Genomic DNA, 16,679 nt, shown 5'->3' with positions numbered 1-16,679 from the left:
AGACATGCGGTGGGATGCCCAGCACAGGGCTAGTCCGCTCCGCATGTCAGGCCCGGCCCCACCGCACAAGTACAAAAGCATCGCACAGCAGCGATACTTTTTTACTTTAGGAGTAGCTCCCTGCCAGCACAGCTCCTGCATGCTGGCAGGGAGCTACTCGTCGCTGTGAGGGTCACAGTGGTTGCGTGTGACGTCACGCAGCCACCGCGGCCCGCACACGCTTGCGTTGCCCGGACCGCACCCCTAAAATGGCGGCCAAGCGCATGTCAATCAGGCAGAGGCGACCGCAGGGCTGAGACGGCAGCCAGGCATGCGCAGTTCAGACCTGATCGGCTGCTGTGCGAAAATGCACATCACCGATCAGGTCTGAATTAGGCCCATTGAGTGGTAATAATGTGTAGTCTGTTTCATATGTATGTAGTAGAACACTGCACACCTCACTAAAAGCAGTACCCATACTTTCTCTGAAAAGTACCGGCAGTTTATGCTGCCCACCTGGCTTACACGTCTTCCTTTGCACCCCCAATGCCTGGTACAAATCAACCCAAAACATGTAAATCCGAAATACAGACATTAGCCTAGATATTTTACCACCAGATGTTTATTAAAACCAAATTGATTTCAATTCAAGGCAAACAGTATACACTATGACAACATACAAACATACTCAGTTTAAAGCAATTAACCGTTCAGGTTCTGGGTGTCCTGCAGTGGGCAACAAAGATACAGTAGAGCCAGTTTTTATAATCCAGGATAAAATACATTTTTTGGGGAAGTTGTGTTAGGCACCCAGTTTCTGAAAACAAAGGAGATTTTTTTTTTTCATTATTCTTTATAGAAATGTAACAGACAACTAATAGTTAATGCATAAAGGCAGTATAAAATATCAAAAACAACGTGACAAAATAAAAAAACAAGCAATAAAATAAAATTAGCAAGTACAAAAGATAAAAAGGCTTAAAAAAAAGGCCACTCAACTTCTGTTTAAAATCAATCCCTAGCCTTCAATTAATATGATTGGCAATTATTACTCATTTTCCTGCTCTTTTAAAAACAAGATTTTAAATGCAGCAGGTTCTCTGAGGGCTTGCAGAGAGCAGCAGCATTTAAACAAAAAGTCCGGATCGTATGTCTGGTTCTGTTGTAGTGAAGGGACCTGTATATGTCAGCTTACAATTTTAATACAGGTACAGTATCCCATATCCAAATATTCTGAAATACGGAATATTCCGAAATACAGACTTTTTTGAGTGAGTGTGAGATAGTGAAATCTTTGTTTTTTGATGGCTCAATGTACACAAACTTTGTTTAATACACAAAGTTATTAAAAATATTGTATTAAATGACCTTTAGGCTGTGTATGAGGTGTATATGAAACATAAATGAATTGTGTGAATGTAGACACACTTTGTTTAATGCACAAAGTTATACAAAATATTGTCTAAAATGACCTTCAGGCTGTGTGTATAAGGTGTATATGTAACATAAATGCATTATGTACTTAGATGTAGGTCCCATCACCATGATATCTCATTATGGTATGCAGTTATTCCAAAATACAAAAAAATCCGATATCCAAAATACCTCTGGTCCCAAGCATTTTGGATAAGGGATACTCAACCTGTACATTGAAAGCAGCTGAATCAATAATAATTAGCAAATCGCTATATATGATTTTGAGGCATTTAAGGAGAAATGTGTGGGGTTCTTGTTCATATACTGTAGCTGCAGAAACTTTGCTTGAGCAAATATGCTGGACCTTCCAAACTGCTGCCGCCCTTATAACATAAAGAAACCACCCATCTACAATAAAATCATGTAATCACGACTGTTAGGAGTGTGTCCATGGCTTTAAACAAGCATGTGTTATCAATGCTTATACTCATACATTCTAAATATTGTATAGATTTGTGATGGGCCACTCTCATTGTGGTGGCTGCAGTCCAACTTTGTGATGGTCCACCCTCGTTGTGGTGGCTGCAGTCCAACTTTGTGATGGGCCACCCTCATTGTGGTGGCTGCAGTACAACTTTGTGGTGGCTGCAGTACACCTTTATGATGGGCCACCCTCGTTGTGGTGGCTGCAGTACACCTTTGTGATGGGCCACCCTCGTTGTGGTGGCTGCAGTACAACTTTGTGATGGGCCACCCTCATTGTGGTGGCTGCAGTACAACTTTGTGATGGGCCACCCTCATTGTGGTGGCTGCAGTATACCTTTATGATGGGCCACCCTCGTTGTGGTGGCTGCAGTACACCTTTGTGATGGGCCACCCTCGTTGTGGTGGCTGCAGTACAACTTTGTGATGGGCCACCCTCGTTGTGGTGGCTGCAGTACACCTTTGTGATGGGCCACCCTCGTTGTGGTGGCTGCAGTACACCTTTGTGATGGGCCACCCTCGTTGTGGTGGCTGCAGTACAACTTTGTGATGGGCCACCCTCGTTGTGGTGGCTGCGCATTTACAGGTTATTTAGGTGTGCTTACCACTTACAGTAGAACACCGATTATCCAAGCTAATTGGGACTGGGATTAGTTAAAATAATATTTGTTTGGATAACTGGCCACATATTAAACTGCATAAATATGCTGTTTAATTAAAAACAAAAACTAAAAAAAGGAGAACAGAATTTAGTTGTGGAGAGAGGCAAAGCATTAACAGAGGATAAGCTCACCGCCTGCTCTAAGACACACTACAAGTTGTCAGCAGTAGATATCCAGCAGATGCATCTTGGTACCCAGTGGTCTCATGGGCTCCAGGGGCTAAAGGAAGGGGAGGTGGTAAGTAGCTACACAAGCTATCTGTACTAAACGAATGTAGCTGGCAGGGAGCTGAAGGCGTGTTCACAGGTACCAACTGAACCCCCTAGGAGACAGGGACAGCAGTGATATACAGTACTGTGGGTCCACAAAAACTCAGCCAGTGGCTGAAAATCCAGCTGATGATGTCATTAGGGCTAGGAGCTCACAGAAGACATGACTGTTTCCTTCAGCATATAGGGCCACCAGACACCTCCCCCCACTCCTCCCTGTGCATTAGAAAAGCAGACTGTACAGATAAATACTGTTTTGGTCGGGACCTGTAGATCACGTTCGGATGATTTACGTTCTTTTCAAAGACCAAGAAAACATGCAAAAATACACATACATAAAGGCATTAATGCGATTGTAGGGAGCTTTGGATATCCAAGCACAAGTCTTAAGTGTTTGTAGAAATTGATCCTTTTTAAATTGGTGCTTTTTTAAATTGACCCAACACCAACAATCTCATACCGTTTGTCACTGTGCCGATTTCAGATCTAACAGCAACTAAAAGCAGGTAGCACAAAATAAACTGTAACAAAAACTAGTCTTTAGAAAAACAATTGACCTATATAATCATCATCAAAACACAACTAAAAATAGTACATTGGCCTGAGTGCACAACACATGAGGCTAAGAGCTTGCATAGAGGGGCTTGAAGTGAACCGTTTGTATAGGGCGCAGACAGCATGCATGCATGCACACGGGAGGCTCAAAGGTTGATGGTCAGGACTGGCGAGCGGAGATTGCCACAGGCTTCTCTTCTCCTGGTCTTGCAGATTCTCACGTCTAGAAGCTGGAGGATACGGGGAAGGAAGTGGGAGGAGTAGGTACAGTATTAACGTAACTTCAGGTCATCCCCGCTGCCCAAACCAGAGTTGGGATCCTGCTGCCGGCGAGCCTACACCAGACAAAAATTCTGTTTAAAGTTAGAACAGAGAAGTAGGCATATGCAAGTAATAGTTTAACACAAATACATGGACAAGGAATAAGAGGGATAAAAGCAGCTGGATGAGCTACCGACATATATGAGCAAATAGAAGAGGAGAGGAGGAACAGATACTTTATACAAGTGACAGCAGAGGATAAATGAAAGACAAGGAGAAGAAATCATGTCTAAAAAAAATAAAGAAAACTTAAAAACAAGATTTTTTAAATATAAATACTATTAATAGACACAAGAATAAACAAAGACAAGAATAAAAAGTAATGTATTTAGTAAGAGTTACAGGAGAGAAAGTACAAAACAATCAGCAATAGCAGAAACTCCAATTAAACAACTTGTTAGATGACTATTTCAGGAGGGTGGCAATTGTGTGTGTACTGTAAATGCAGAATGTCCCATTACATCTCATATGATGTATAAACTTCTACAGCTGAGGTACTACAGCCTCATACAGGCATAAAATATTACTTAGAAAATACTGTGTGTATGAACAAAGATCTATATATATATATATATATATATATATAAAAATCACAGGTTGTACTGTAACAAAATAGATAAAAGGCGGGGGGGGGGGGAATACTGTGTATGTATATATATATATATATATATATATGTAGGAAATGAAGGTGGCACTCACGCAGATTCTTGCAAAAGTAAAAATAGTCAGTTTTAATTCACCGACATGTTTCGGGGACTTGCCCCGTCCTCAGGGCATTAACAACCCAAACTGACAACAAGACATACATTTATACCACCACAGAACTAACAATCATGTGCAGATCAATCTCACCTGCTCCCCGCCGCCACGTGAAGCGTCCGGACGCCCTGCAGTCTTTCCGCGTCACCCTCCTCTGACGTCATCCAGCCGTGCCTAGTCCGTCTCCATGGAGACGCGTCAAGCGCTTGCTGGGCATCAGGGGGAGTTCCGACGGTCCCATACTGCTGACCCGTGACATCATCAGGCAGCGCGGAGCCCGGCTGACATCTAAAAGAAAAGATAATAATAAACACAAAATACAATACAAATGTGCAAAAAATACATTAAAACATAACAAGCATGGTGTCTAGTATTACCCTGATCTCTAGAACTTTACCCTGACCCAGCAGAAACAATAGTAGCCATGGATAGGATGCTTGCAAGGTTTGCTGAACGGGGGTACCCACTAGGTGAACTAGAAAAAGCTAAATCCAGGGCTTTAAAAATTTCACGGGAACATACTTTGAGGCCAACTACCAGCCCAAACAGGGAGGAGAGACCAAGATTGCCTTGGGTAAATAGATACACTACAGCTACTAAACAACGGATAAGAAAGGCCAAAACTTTTTGGCCCATTATCCAAACGGATGGAGCACTATCATCATTATCTCAGACATCCTTACTTCCCAGTTACACCAGGGGTCGAAATATAGGGGAACATATAGTCAAACTGGATGTTACCCAATTAACCAGTAAACAGGATGCACATTTCCTTAGAACTAAACCAGGGTGCTTTAGGTGCCTTGGTTGTGCTACTTGCAATACCTTAATGACAGGCAATACGTTTAATCACCCACATACAGGGAAGAAAATAGCCATTACATTTCGTCTTACATGCACCTCCACGCATGTTGTGTATCTCTTGACCTGTCCGTGTGGTCTTGCATATGTCGGCAAGACCATACGCCAGTTCCGAGAACGTATGGCTCTCCATAGGAGTGCCATTAAGAAAGCCTTTGAAAAGGGACTTAGTGATCAGCCATTTGCGAGACACTGCTTGGCATTTAAACATGGGGTCGCTAGCATTAGGGCAATACTAATCGATCAGGTACCAAAAACCCTTAGGGGGGGTAACAGGGACAAGATACTCTTACAACGAGAATCTAGGTGGATTTTTAAATTGGGGACTCTTTCCCCTCGAGGCCTCAACGAAAATCTAGGTTTACAATGTTTCCTGTAACTTTGTTTGGACATATATCTGGGACGGTTTTCCCTCAGGGGGGTTAGATAACCACATTATCAAACTGTGTCATAGTCTGTTTTGATAGCTGATTACCAGTTAACTGTTTCCCTCTATCAGCTAGGGTAATATATTAATATAAAAACATTCCTGTTGTAGTGACTGTATTACGAGTTGTTAGGGATAGATCTAAAGTTCTAGAGATCAGGGTAATACTAGACACCATGCTTGTTATGTTTTAATGTATTTTTTGCACATTTGTATTGTATTTTGTGTTTATTATTATCTTTTCTTTTAGATGTCAGCCGGGCTCCGCGCTGCCTGATGTCACGGGTCAGCAGTATGGGACCGTCGGAACTCCCCCTGATGCCCAGCAAGCGCTTGACGCGTCTCCATGGAGACGGACTAGGCACGGCTGGATGACGTCAGAGGAGGGCGACGCGGAAAGACTGCAGGGCGTCCGGACGCTTCACGTGGCGGCGGGGAGCAGGTGAGATTGATCTGCACATGATTGTTAGTTCTGTGGTGGTATAAATGTATGTCTTGTTGTCAGTTTGGGTTGTTAATGCCCTGAGGACGGGGCAAGTCCCCGAAACATGTCGGTGAATTAAAACTGACTATTTTTACTTTTGCAAGAATCTGCGTGAGTGCCACCTTCATTTCCTACATAACTGCATGAGGTAACCCCTCTGGGAAGGCACCGCAGTAACTATACTTTGCCAAAAGAGTGCCGGGACTGTCTGTCTATATATATATATATATATATATATATATACATACACACATATATACATATACACACAGGTTGAGTATCCCATATCCAAATATTCAGAAATACGGAATATTCCGAAATACTGACTTTTTTGAGTGACAGTGAGATAGTGAAACCTTTGTTTTTTGATGGCTCAATGTACACAAACTTTGTTTAATACACAAAGTTATTAAAAATATTGTATTAAATGACCTTCAGGCTGTGTGTATAAGGTGTATATGAAACATAAATGAATTGTGTGAATGTACACACACTTTGTTTAATGCACATTTTATAAAAAATATTGGCTAAAATTGACCTTCAGGCTGTGTGTATAAGATGTATATCAAACATAAATGCCTTCTGTGCTTAGATTTAGGTCCCATCACCATGATATCTCATTATGGTATGCAATTATTCCAAAATACGGAAAAATCCCATATCCAAAATACCTCTGGTCCCAAGCATTTTGGATAAGGGATACTCAACCTGTATTTATTATCTGAATTTTATGTGATGGATATGCACAAAATAGTCTAAGTTGGTGACGTGAAATGAGAAAAATGTATATAAAAAATAATTTTTAGAAATAAAAATTAGAAATTTTGCACGTCCATATGTATTTACCCCCTTTGTTATGAAACCCCTCAAAAGTTCTGGTGCAACCAATTACCTTCAGAAGTCACATAATTAGTGAAATGAAGTTCATCGGGGTGCAATCTAAGTGTCACGTGATCTGTCAGTATAAACGGGTATCGGTCGTTGGGTCAACTCAACTTAGGTTGACAGTCATTAGGTCGACACGCACTAGGTCGACGTGGGAATTAGGTCGACAGGTGAAAAGGGCGACATGAGTTTTTGGCGTTTTTTTGGTGTAGCTTTCTTCGTTAAGTGACGGGGAACCCGAATTAGTGCACCGTGTCCCCTCGCATGGCTCGCGGCTTCGCTCGGCACAGGTTACCATTCCAATCGTTGTCCACATGGATCGTCAAGATGGAAAAGTCCAAAAAAATAATAATAATTTGAAAAACTTATGTCGACCTAATGACCATGTCTACCTAATGCATGTCGACCTTTAGTGGTCGACCTAATGACTGTTGACTTATCCCGTATAAACACACCTTTTCTGAAAGGCCCCAGAGGCTGCAACACCACTAAGCAAGAGGCATCACACCATTAAGACCAAGGAGCTCTCCAAACAAGGCAGGGACAAAGTTGTTGAGAAGTATAAGTCAGGGTTGGGTTATAAAAAAATATCCAAATCTCTGATGATCCCCCCAGAGCACCATCAAATCCATAATCTTCAAATGGAAAGAACATGGTACCACAACAATCCTCCCAAGAGAGGGCCAGCCACCAAAACTCACAGACCAGGCAAGGAGGGCATTAATCAGAGAGGCAGCACAGAGACCAAAGGTAACCCTGAACGAGCTGCAGAGTTCCACAGCAGAGACTGGTGTATCTGCGCATGTGACCAAAATAAGCCGTACACTCAATAGAGCTGGGCTTTATGGAACAGTGGCCAGAAAAAGCCATTACTTAGTGTTAAAAATAGGAATTTAGTACCTACCGGTAATTCCTTTTCTCGCAGTCCGTAGTGGATACTGGGGAATAGTATATTACCATGGGGTATAGATCGGGTCCACTGGAGCCTGGCACTTTAAGAAATGAATAGTGTGTGCTAGCTTCTCCCCTCTATGCCCCTCCTAGCAGACTAAGTCTAGGAAACTGTGCCCGAGGAGACGGACATACTTAGAGAGAAGGATATAACACATAAAGCAACGCCAACTATAGAAGGATAGCAATGCTAACCAAACAAGGAACAGAGAAGCAACAGCAACCCAACCCAAAAAATACTTACAACCAGGTAAGCAGGAAAATGAATCACTGAGGCGGGCGCCCAGTAGCCACTATGGACTACGAGAAAAGGAATTACCGGTAGGTACTGAATTCCTATTTTTTCTTTCGTCCTAGTGGATATTGAAGAATAGTATATTACCATGGGGACTTCCCAAAGCTCCCAGAACAGGTGGGAGAGTGCGGAGACCCCTGCAAAACCGCCTGACCAAACTGAAGGTCATCTTTGGCCAAGGTGTCAAACCTGTAGAATTTAACAAAGGTGTTCACACCAGACCAAGTTGCTGCACAGCACAACTGTAATGCCAAGTCGCCCAGGAAGAACCCACGGACCTTGTGGAGTGGGCCTGAACTGAACTCGGCAGCGGCAGAGCAGCTGAAGTATAGGCTTGTTGGATAGTCAATTTGAGCCAAAGAGCAATGGACTGCTTGGAGGCAGGACGACCAATTTTCTTAGCATCATAAAGGACGAAAAGAGAGACTTCCTGTGATGAGCCCTCCTTTTGATGTAAATCCTCAAAGCCCTTACAACATCCAGGTACTTTGGAGCAACTGAAGTGTCGGATAAGACTGGAACCACAATTGGTTGATTTACATGAAAGGCCGACACCACTTTCGGCAAAAACTGTGGGTGAGTTCTGAGCTCCGCCCTATCCTCATGAAACACAAAGTACTGGCTCTTACAGGAAAAGGCCCCCAATTCAGTCCGCCAAGCCGAAGCCAAGGCCAGTAACATAACAGTCTTCCATGTCAGTATTTTAAGTCAACCCTATGCAAGGGTTCAAACCAATCCGACTGGAGAAAGGTCAACACCACATTTAGGTCCCACGGAGCCGTGGGAGGACAATGGGTAGTTGAATGTGCAACACCCCCTTAAGAAAGGTCAGTACTTCAGGAAGTACCACCAGTTGTTTCTGGAAGAAGATGGAGTGAGCCGAAATCTGAACCTTGATGGAGCCTAATCGTAGGCCCTTATCCACTCCTGCTTGCAGGAACAGTAGAAATAGGCCCAGACGAAATTCCACAGGAGAACATTGTCGCCAAAAAAAATATTTCTTCCAAATACGGTGGTAATGTTTGGAGGCAACCCCCTTACGGGCCTGAACCATAGTGGAAACCACCTTTGAGGGAAGACCCTTCCTGGTTAAAATTTTCCTCTCAACTTCCAGGCCATCAAACGTAGCCGCTGTAAGTCTGGATAGAAAAACGGTCCTTGCTGAAGAAGGTCCTTGAGAGGCGGCAGAGGCCAGAGTCATGAGGCGCGCATACCAGGCCGTCGAGGCCAATCTGGAGCAATAAGAATTGCCTGAACTCTTCCCTTTTTGAGTCTTTTGAGAACCCTTGGGATCAGAGGAATTGGAGGAAACCGGTAAACGAACTGGTAAGTCTATGGTGGCGTCAGGGCGTCAACCGCCTCCGGGTCCCTCGTTCTGGAGAAGTAACGACAGAGCTTCTTGTTGAGACGAGAAGCCATCAGTCTATCTGTGGACAGCCCCACCAGTGAACAAGTAGTTTAAACACCTTAGGGTGGAGGCCCCATTTCCCCGGATGGAGGTCGTGCCTGCTTAGGAAGTCCGCTTCCCAGTTGTCCACTCCTGGAATGTACACTGCGGAGATGGCCTTTGCATTGGCTTCCGCCCAGAGAAGTATTCTTGATACCTCCCGCATTGCGGCCCTGCTTCTGGTTCCTCCCTGTCGGTTGATGTACGCTACCGCCGTGGCGTTGTCGACTGCACCTGGATGGCCTGATTGCGAAGGAGGGATGAGACCTGTATTAGAGCATTGTAAATTGCCCTGAGTTCCAGGATGTTGATCGGAAGAGCAGGTTCCTGAAAGGACCACGTTCCCCGGAACTGTGCCCCTTGAGTCACAGTCCCCCAACCCGGGAGGCTGGCATCTGTTGTCAACAGCGTCCATGACTGGGTGTTGAAACTCCGACCCTCCACCATATGGGGAGCCTGTAGCCACCATAGCAGGGATATCCGTGCTTTTGGTGAAATGGGTTATATGCTGATGCATGTGCAGGTGAGATCCCGACCATTTGTCCAACAAATCCAGCTGAAACGGTTGCGCATGGAACCTGCCATACTGTATCACCTCGTAGGAGGCCACCATCTCGCCTAGCAAGCAGATGCAAAGGTGAATTGAGACCCTGCGAGGTTTCAGCACCGACCGGACCATAGACTGAATAGTCGAGGCCTTGTCCATAGGAAGGTAAACCTTCTGAGACACCGTATCCAGGATCATCCCCAGGAACTGAATTCTCTGAGACTGTTCCAAGTGAGATTTCTAGAAATTGAGTATCCATGATACGTAAGCACACAGGTAGTCATGTTGATACTGTGCAGCCTTTATCAGGAGATCATCCAGGTATGGAATTATTTGGACACCCGTCATGCACAGCTGTAGCATAATTTCCGCCATGACCCTTGTGAAAACCCTTGGGGCTGTCGAAAGACCGAAGTGTAAGGCTTGAAACTGAAAATGTTGGTCCAGAATCACGAACCTAAGGAACGCTTGGTGAGGGGGCCAAATTGGGATATGCAGGTATGCGTCCTTTATGTACAGTGACACCAGAAACTCCCCCTCCTCCAGATTCGCTATCACTGCTCTTAAGGGGTGTATAGGGCCCTTTAGGGATTCCATCTTGAATTTGAACACCCGAAGATACGGGTTCAGAGATCTGAGGTTCAAGATAGACCGTACCGAGCCGTCCGGCTTCTGAATCACAAAGAGACTTGAGTAAAACCGCTTTGTGTGCATCTGAGGAGGCACTGGATCAGTAACTCCTGTAGAAAGCAGTTTATGCACTGCCTGTTGTAAGGAAACCCTTGCTTTCGGTGAAGCTGGTAAGCATGACCTGAAGAATCTGAGAGGAGGGAGTTCCTGGAATTCCAGCCGGTATCCTTGAGATATGAGGTCCCTCACCCAAGGATCCCGGCAGGACTTTGCGCATATGTGGGCGAAGTGTTGAAGGCGATCACACGGACTGCTTCGTGGAGGAGGATCCTGAGTCCTGGTCCGAAGTCCCAGCAGCCGCTAGTTTACAGGACTTACTAGCAGCTGCTACTGTTCCTTTAGCTACATTGGAGGCACCTCTGGCTCTGCCTGCCTCTAAATCTGGCCACACGAAAGGACTGCAGCGTGGGCCCAGGATAGCGACGTCTAGCAGGTGGCGGAGCAGACGGCAGATATTTTGTAGGGTTTTGCAGAGATGCAAGAAGATTGTTTAGTCTCTCTGGGGCACACTTTTTATACAATAAAGTAAGTATATAAGTTCGTTATATGGTAGATATCATGTTGGTAGATAAGTGAAACTATATTCGTTAAAACTTAACTTTTATTGAGAATATACAGACGAAAATAACAATTAAAATTGTCAATGACTTAAACACATATTAAATAAATTCACTAAATCAGTTGCTCACTTCTTTTTAATCTAATTGTCTAGTGTCCAAGTGGGCACTGTCAATATCGAGTGTAAGCAATAACAATAAAAGACATTTGTTAGAGCGAAAATTTCTATTTTTCAGTTCCTATTATCTCAAATGAAGATATTTAAGTGCATATTGGAAAGAAACGGAAAAACGAGATGTATGGTAAGAACTTACCGTTGTTAAATCTCTTTCTGCAAGGTACACTGGGCTCCACAAGGATAGACATTGGGGGTGTAGAATAGGATCTTGATCCGAGGCACCAACAGGCTCAAAAGCTTTGACTGTTCCCAAGATGCATAGCGCTGCCTCCTCTATAACCCCACCTCCCTGCACAGGAGCTCAGTTTTTAGTTAACCAGCCCAATGCAGTAGCAGGAAAAGCGACGACAACAGTTAGTAGCCACATACACCACATTCTCACGACAGGAGAAGTGTCAGCGGCTAATGCCATACAAACCCGAAGAAGCTAAGTGCGTCAGGGTGGGCGCCTTGTGGAGCCCAGTGTACCTCTCAGAAAGAGATTTAACAACGGTAAGTTCTTGCCATAAATCTCGTTTTCTGCTGGAGTACACTGGGCTCCACAAGGATAGACATTGGGTATGTCCTAAAGCAGTTCCTTATGGGAGTGGACGCACTGTAGTGGGCACAAGAACCCGGCGTCCAAAGGAAGCATCCTGGGAAGCTGCAGAATCAAAGGCATAGAACCTTATGAACGTGTTCACAGAAGACAACCTAGCCGCCTTGCACAATTGTTCAAGGGTTGCGCCACGGTGGGCCTCCCAAGAAGGTCCAACAGACCGAGTAGAATGGGCCGTAATGAGAGCAGGAGCTGGCAGACCAGCCTTCACATAAGCATGTGCAATCACCATTCTAATCCATCTGGCCAAAGTCTGCTTGTGAGCAGGCCAGCCACGTTTGTGAAAACCAAACAGAACAAAGAGAAAATCAGATTTCCTAATAGAGGCAGTTTTCTTCACATAGATACGGAGAGCCCGTACCACATCCAAAGACCGCTCTTTGGAAGACAAGTCAGGAGAGACAAGGAACCACTATCTCCTGATTAAGATGGAACGAAGAAACCACCTTAGGTAAATATCCGGGACGAGTCCTAAGAACCGCCCGATCATGGTGAAAAATCAGATATGGGGAACTACAAGATAAGGCACCCAAATCCGACACTCTTCTAGCAGAGGCAATAGCCAGCAGAAACACCACCTTAAGGGAAAGCCACTTAAGATCAGCCGAACCAAGAGGTTCAAACGGAGACTCTTGTTACGCCTCCAAAACCACCGACAAGTCCCAAGGAGCCACAGGCGGGACATATGGAGGTTGGATACGCAACACACCCTGAGTAAATGTATGATCATCAGGTAAGGTCGCAATTTTTCTCTGAAACCACACCGACAAGGCAGAAATATGAACCTTGAGGGAGGCCAGACGCAGGCCTAAGTCTAGGCCCTGCTGAAGAAAACCAAAAAGATTGGCTGTACTAAACTTGGAAGCGTCATAATTGTTAGATGCGCACCAAAGTAAGAATGCCAGACCCTATGGTAAATCCGAGCAGAAGCCGGTTTCCGGGCCCACAACATAGTTTGAATGACCGCCTCAGAAAACCCTTTAGCCCTCAAGACGGAAGCTTCAAGAGCCACGCCGTCAAAGACAGCCGGGCCAGGTCCTGGTAGACACATGGGCCCTGAACGAGGAGGTCTGGGCGTTGTGGAAGTAGAATTGGACGCTCTGACGAGAGGCCCTGCAGGTCTGAGAACCAATGCCGTCTGGGCCACGCTGGAGCTATGAGAAGCAGGATTCCTCCTTCCTGCTTGAACTTCCGAATTACCCTGGGCAGGAGTGACACCGGAGGGAACACGTACGGCAGCAGAAACTTCCATGGCACAACCAGCGCATCCACGAATGCTGCTTGAGGATCCCTTGTCCTTGCTCCGAAAACTGGGACCTTGTGATTGTTTTGAGACGCCATCAGATCCACGTCTGGAAGGCCCCACCTTTCCACAAGGAGTTGAAATACTTCTGGAGGGAGGCCCCACTCGCCGGCGTGTACGTCCTGATGACTGAGAAAGTCTGCTTCCCAATTCAAAACTCCCGGAATGAATATTGCAGATATGGCCGGTAGATGGCGTTCCGCCCATTGAAGAATCCGTGAGACTTCCTTCATTACCAAGCGGCTTCGAGTGTCGCCTTGATGATTTATGTAAGCCACTGTGGTGGAGTTGTCCGACTGTACTCGAACAGGACGGTTCTGTATTAAATGCTGGGCCAGGTTCAATGAGTTAAAGACCGCCCGCAATTCCAGAATGTTGATCGGAAGGCCAGGTTCAATGAGTTGAAGACCGCCCGCAATTCCAGAATGTTGATCGGAAGGCGAGACTTCTCCTTGGACCACCGACCCTGAAGGGAGTGTTGCTTTAACACCGCTCCCCAACCCCGTAGGCTGGCATCAGTCATCAACAGGACCCAGTGGGATATCCAGAAGGGATGACCCCTGCACAAGCGTTGGTCCTGGAGCCACCAGGTCAGTGACAGGCGGACCTCCGGAGTCAATGAGATCATGTGAGATCTGATCCGGTGAGGCAGGCCGTCCCACTTGGCCAGAATCAGCCTCTGGAGGGGGCGAGAATGAAATTGAGCACACTCCACCGAACGCTGATACCATGAGGCCCAGCACCTGCATCGCTGAATGTATCGACACTCGCGGACGAGAGAGGAAGCAACGGATCCTGTCCTGAAGCTTCAGGACTTTCTCCTGAGACAAGAACAACCTCTAGTTGTGAGTGTTCAATTGCGCTCCCAGGTGCACCATGCTCTGAGCAGGGACCAGAGAGGATTACTTCCAGTTGATGAGCCACCCGTGGGCTTGCAGAAACCGGACAGTCAGATCTAGGTGACGTAGGAGAACTTCTGGGGAATTTGCCAGGATCAACAAGTCGTCCAGATACAGTAGGATCCTGACCCCTTGACGGCGGAGTACCGCCGTCATCACCGCCATAACTCTGATGAAGATTCACGGAGCCGTGGTTAAACCAAAAGGTAACACCCGAAACTGGTAATGGAGGTTGCCAACCGCAAACCTCAGGTATTGCTGATGCGACACTGCTATAGGAATATGCAGGTAAGCATCCTGTATATCCAGGGAGACCATATAATCCCCAGGTTCCAAGGCCAGAACAATAGAGCGAAGGGTTTCCATACGGAACTTAGAGATTCTCACAAACTTGTTCAACGCCTTGAGGTTGAGAATGAGCCGGGAGGACCCATTTGGTTTCGGGACTAGAAACAGCGGAGAATAGTACCCCTGGCCCCTCTGAGCAAGAGGCACCTGTACTACCACTCCTGTGTCCAGGAGGGTCTGTACCACCGGGACGTCTGTTAGGCAAAATCGATGAGGGGGGCGGTTTTTGAAGGCTATGGCGTACACTCGAGTGACGACTTCCTGTACCCAGGCATCTGAAGTGGTCTTCAACCATTCCTGGGTATATCCCAGAAGCCGGTCCCCCAGGGGGAGGCCCACCCCGTCATGCGGCAGGCTTATCGGTCTTGGAAGCTGGCTGATGGGCAGCCCAGGCTCTCTTGGGCTTTGGCTTACCAGGTTTGGAAGTGCGGGCCTGTTTGTGGTACGCCTTACCTTTTGCTTTACCTGAAGGATGAAAGGAAGTACTTTTAGTCTTCGGCACAGAAGGGAGCAGTACTTGGCAGACAGGCTGTTTTGGCAGTAGCCAAATCAGCCACTATCTTATTTAAGTACTCACCGAACAGGATATCTCCCTTAAAAGGGAGTACCTCCAGGGTTTTTCTAGAATCCAGATCCACAGACCAGGATCTCAGCCACAATATCCGGCGAGCCAGAACTGACGAAGTAGAAGCCTTGGCTGCCAAAACACCGGCATCAGAAGCCGCCTCTTTAATATAGTGAGAAGCTGTGACAATATATGACAAACTTTGTCTAGCATGGTCAGAAGAGATTTCAGCTTCCAACTCTTGGGCCCACGCTTCAATAGCTTCTGCAGCCCATGTCGCTGCAATAGTGGGCCTTTGCGCAGCACCCGTGAGGGTGTAAATCGCTTTCAGACAACCCTTCTCACGTTTATCCGTAGGCTCTTTCAGAGACGTGACGGTAGTGACAGGTAGAGCTGAGGAAACCACCATCCTTGCCACACGCGAGTCCACTGGAGGGGGTGTCTCCAAATTTTTAGACAGCTCTGGAGCGAGGGGATAGCAAGCAAGCAGCTTCTTGTAAGGCACAAACTTCTTACCTGGATTTTCCCAGGATTCCTGACGTATATCAACCAGGTGATCAGAATGAGGTAAAACTTGTTTAACCATTTTCTGACGCTTGAATCTACCTGGCTTCTTAGGAGGAACGGATGGCTCGGGATCATCCGTAATTTGTAGAATCAACTTAATAGCCTCCAATAGATCAGGAACATCCACCTGTGAACTACCATCCCCATCAGTATTATCAGTGTCCGAATCTGTAGGGTCAGTGTAAACGCCATCTTCATCAGACGAAGTGTCAGTGACAGCAGTGGATTGTGAGGAAGTAATGGCTCGCTTAGAGGACCCCTCGGTCTTAAAAAGACACAAAAAGGGTGTACACAGACAGTGAATGCGCAATAAAAACAGACTGAGTAGCCTTGCTACTACACCGGGAGGGACAAACACATAAATCCCTAGGAGTTCAAATACTGGGAAAATGTGCAGCATGCATTGGCGCTCAAACCGTAAGATGAATCCCTTGTATTGATGAGGGATGAATGGAATGAAACCATGTGTTTTTACAGGATACAGTGCATTTATTTACACGAACAAACACACCAACATGAATATACAATAAAATATACAGGTTAAAAAACAGAAATAAAACAAAAGTGGACTTGGAGGCAGTGACTGGTTTAAAGTGACTGTGCAGTAGGTAAACAATCAATCCCTCACCATC

At 45.8% G+C, this 16,679-nt stretch overlaps 1 protein-coding gene across 4 annotated transcripts in view; it reads right to left on the bottom strand.

The window, feature by feature from the left end:
- Positions 1–583: 583 nt before the first annotated feature.
- The window catches only part of CBFB (core-binding factor subunit beta), a 167,962-nt gene continuing 151,866 nt past the window's right edge, over positions 584–16,679 (bottom strand). For 2 of the 4 annotated variants that reach the window (XM_063945416.1, XM_063945415.1), the window contains exon 6: positions 584–3,699. Coding sequence is in view for 2 of the 4 variants with exons in the window: in XM_063945415.1 (XP_063801485.1) it covers positions 3,637–3,699 (63 nt within the window). In the remaining 2 variants the exon portion in view is untranslated. Of the gene's footprint in view, positions 3,718–16,679 lie in introns of all 4 variants that reach the window. The other 2 variants (XM_063945418.1, XM_063945417.1) reach the window with 2 other exon arrangements.

Source organism: Pseudophryne corroboree, chromosome 11 (assembly GCF_028390025.1).
Source record: "Pseudophryne corroboree isolate aPseCor3 chromosome 11, aPseCor3.hap2, whole genome shotgun sequence".
Classification (NCBI taxonomy): domain Eukaryota; kingdom Metazoa; phylum Chordata; class Amphibia; order Anura; family Myobatrachidae; genus Pseudophryne; species Pseudophryne corroboree.
The sequence above is the reverse complement of the archived record's forward strand: the minus strand, read 5'-3'. Positions and strand labels throughout refer to the sequence as shown.